General features: G+C 44.1%; 1 protein-coding gene across 2 annotated transcripts in view; it reads right to left on the bottom strand.

Moving 5' to 3' along the window:
- Window positions 1–723: 723 nt before the first annotated feature.
- The window catches only part of ZNF34 (zinc finger protein 34), a 14,616-nt gene continuing 12,019 nt past the window's right edge, over window positions 724–3,320 (bottom strand). For both annotated transcript variants that reach the window (XM_029923097.1, XM_029923098.1), the window contains one exon: window positions 724–2,437. In XM_029923097.1, coding sequence (XP_029778957.1) covers window positions 1,077–2,437 — 1,361 coding nt within the window. In that variant the 3' untranslated portion in view covers window positions 724–1,076. The remainder of the gene's footprint in view (window positions 2,438–3,320) is intronic.

Here is a 3,320-nt window from a genome sequence, read left to right as displayed (position 1 = left end):
GAAACACCCAAGTGACCATTAACAGGTGAATGGATAAGCATGGAAACTACAAATCAAGGTCATATTTTTCAGGCATAAGAAAATGTCATTGTGATACAGGCTACAACATGGATGACCCTTGAGGACATTATGCAAAGCAAAATAAGCTAGATATAAAGGGCAAATACCATATGACTCCACACACGAGGCACCTACAAAAGGCAAATTCATAGACAGGAAACAGAATAGACCGTCAGCAGCTAGGAGAAGGGGAAAATGGAAAGTTATTATTTAATGGGCACAGAGTTTGTTTCAGATAATAAAACAGTTCTGGAAATCGTGGTGATGATTATACAACTGAACTGTACACCTAAAAACGGTAAAAGTGATAAATTTTAGGTTATGTATATTTTACCACAATAAAAACAGCAATTGTCAACTCTATTAAGATACACGGAAAAGCATAAAAGTGATGTTAATCTTTAAAATTTACAAGATGTAAAAATATGTAAATATGTAGACTTCTTTCCAGGATCGAGTAGCCAGTAAAGGTGAAGATTCTATGTGTTACAACGACAAGCATGTAGCATTTTAATTTTCTTTTTTTTTAATGTTTTATTTCTTTTTGAGAGAGAGAGAGAGTGTGAGCAGGGGAGAGTCAGAGAGAGGGAGACACAGAATCTGAAGCAGGATCCAGGCTCTGAGCTGTCAGCACTGAGCCCAACGCAAGGCTCGAACCCACGAACCGTGAGATCACGACCTGAGCTGAACCCTCAACTGACTGAGCCACCCAGGTGCCCCGTGTTTTCTTTTGATAATGCTCTAAACAGTGTGAAAGGAAGCTTATACTAAATCAGCAGTAATGGATTCATTTTCTAAGCGAAGAGAGATTATAAGAACTTCTCCTTTTTGCTTACCTCTCTCTCAATTTCTATAAAACATGCACTGCTTTGGGTTTAAGAAAAGAGTTTTGTCTGTTTCTTATTAGAAATGTCCTTCATCTGTGACAACACTGTATGGACAATAAATGGAGGGGTATGGGGGGAGGGGGCCGTACGGAGAAGTGCACAGCAGAACTCATGGGCCCTCGTCCATGGTCACCTGGCGAAGTCTTCCCGGAGGTGAACCCTCTGATGCTGGCACATGTTGGAACTGTGCCGGAAGGCTTTCCCACACTTGCCACACTTGTAGGGCTTCTCCCCGGTGTGGACCCTCCGGTGCTGGATGAGGTAAGTACCCTGGCTAAAGGCTTTCTTGCAGTCGCTGCATTTGTACGGCTTCTCTCCATGGTGTGACCTTTGGTGGTGGATGAGTCTGGAACTGTTGTGGAAGGCCTTCCCACACTCACTGCACTTGTATGGCTTCTCTCCCGTATGGATCCTCTGATGCTGGATAAGGTGTGTGCTCTGGCTGAAAACTTTGCCACAGTCATTACATTCATAGGGCTTCTCCCCAGTGTGGCTTCTCTGATGTTCAACAAGTTTGGTTTTTTGGATGAAGGCTTTCTCACATTCATTACATTTATAGGGTTTCTCCCCAGTGTGAATTCTTTGATGTTGGATAAGGTTAGAACTTTGGGTAAAGCCTTTGCCACATTCTTTACACTCAAATGGCTTCTCTCCAGTGTGAGTGCGACGATGTCGAATGAGGATTGAGCCATCACTAAATGCTTTCCCACAGTCATTGCACTTATAGGGTTTCTCTCCAGTGTGGATTCTCTGGTGATAAATAAGGGAAGAATAGGCGCTGAAATGTTTCCCGCAATCACCACACTTGTAGGGTTTCTCCCCAGTGTGAATCCTCTGATGCTTCATGAGGTTGGGCCTTTGGTTGAATGTCTTTCCGCACTCCCCGCACCGGTAAGGGATCTCCCCTGAGTGCACCCTTCGGTGATTGATGAACTCGCAGCTCTGGCTGAAGGCTTTCCCACACTCTTCACACTTGTAGGGCTTTTCTTCACTATGAAGCCGTTGGTGCTTGACAAGGTTAGCACTGTACCTGAAGGCTTTCCCACAGTAACCACAATAATGCAATTTTTTTCCAAGAGGAATTTTCTGATCTTCTTTAGCTAAATTTACACTGAAGGATTCCCCAGAATCTTGAGTTACATTTGTCTTTTTTGACTTGTGTACACGCTTATGGTTATTGAGGTATGATCTCTGTTCGAAGCTTTGTTCACATATACCACATTGGTGAGGTCTCTGGTCAGAGACGGGGCGTGACCGGAACTTGAGGCCCCCTGCAGACTCCTGGACGCTCTCCTCATTGGTCCATATGACTGGTCTCAGGCCTCTCTGTTCCGCAGGCTTGTCTAGGCTCTCCTCTGGCTCCCTGGCATAGAAACGGGCCTCTCCAGGCTCAGGTCCCTGGGAAACAGCCCTCTGGAGTTGATCCAGTTCTTCCCCATGAAGCATTTCTCCCGAAGACAACTCATTATACTCAGTCCTGGTTCCATGAGCTGAAACAAGAAACATATCTCAGGACCACCTGTTCTGACTTCAGAAGGAAGGTCCGAAGATGCTGTCACATATCAGCACCAAACCAATCCCACCACCTCCAGAGCTACAGCCCCTTATAGAGAGCCTGTAGCTTAGAGGCTTGAAGACCTAACCCAAGGCTGCAGTCATAGGATATGCAAGTATTTAAACCAGGCCTGACCAATTCTGCCTGCCTGCCTTCTGCCCACAAAACCTTCCTACATGGGACTAGGGTGCAGGTCCTCATTACAAAGAGACAGAAAGAACATGGAAGCTTCATACCACCATGGAGTCCAGTGGGGCCCTAAAAGTCACAAAGCACATCTGAGCAATAGCCCTGCTAGGGATTTACCCAAGGGATACAGAAGTGCTGATGCATAGGAGCACATGTACCCCAATGTTCATAGCAGCACTGTCAACAATAGCCAAAACATGGAAGGAGCCTAAATGTCCATCACCTGACAAATGGATCAAGAAGATATGGTGTATATATACACACTGGAGTACTACATGGCAATGAGAAAGAATGAAATATGACCATTTGTAGGAAAGTGGATGGACCTTGAGGGTGTCATGCTAAGCGAAATAAGTCAGACAGAGAAGGACAGATACCATATGTTTGCACTCATAGGTCTAACAGGAAATTTTCAGAATGATCTAGCTTCAAGAAAAGCAAGCAGTTAGTAGTGCTTAAGAAAAATTGATTCAGTATCTAATGGATAGTTGATACCTGTCACAACACAGCATTTTATATACTGTTAAGTGAATCTGCAATACAATCTAAGTTTATTTTGGGAGTGTTTGCTGTATAATTGGATTTAATGAAATGTTTAGAGGTGCAGTAGGCATGACTTTGAGTAGATA

The sequence above is a fragment of the Suricata suricatta genome, chromosome 15, assembly GCF_006229205.1.
Source record: "Suricata suricatta isolate VVHF042 chromosome 15, meerkat_22Aug2017_6uvM2_HiC, whole genome shotgun sequence".
NCBI lineage: Eukaryota > Metazoa > Chordata > Mammalia > Carnivora > Herpestidae > Suricata > Suricata suricatta.
This window is presented reverse-complemented; position numbering and strand designations above follow the sequence as displayed.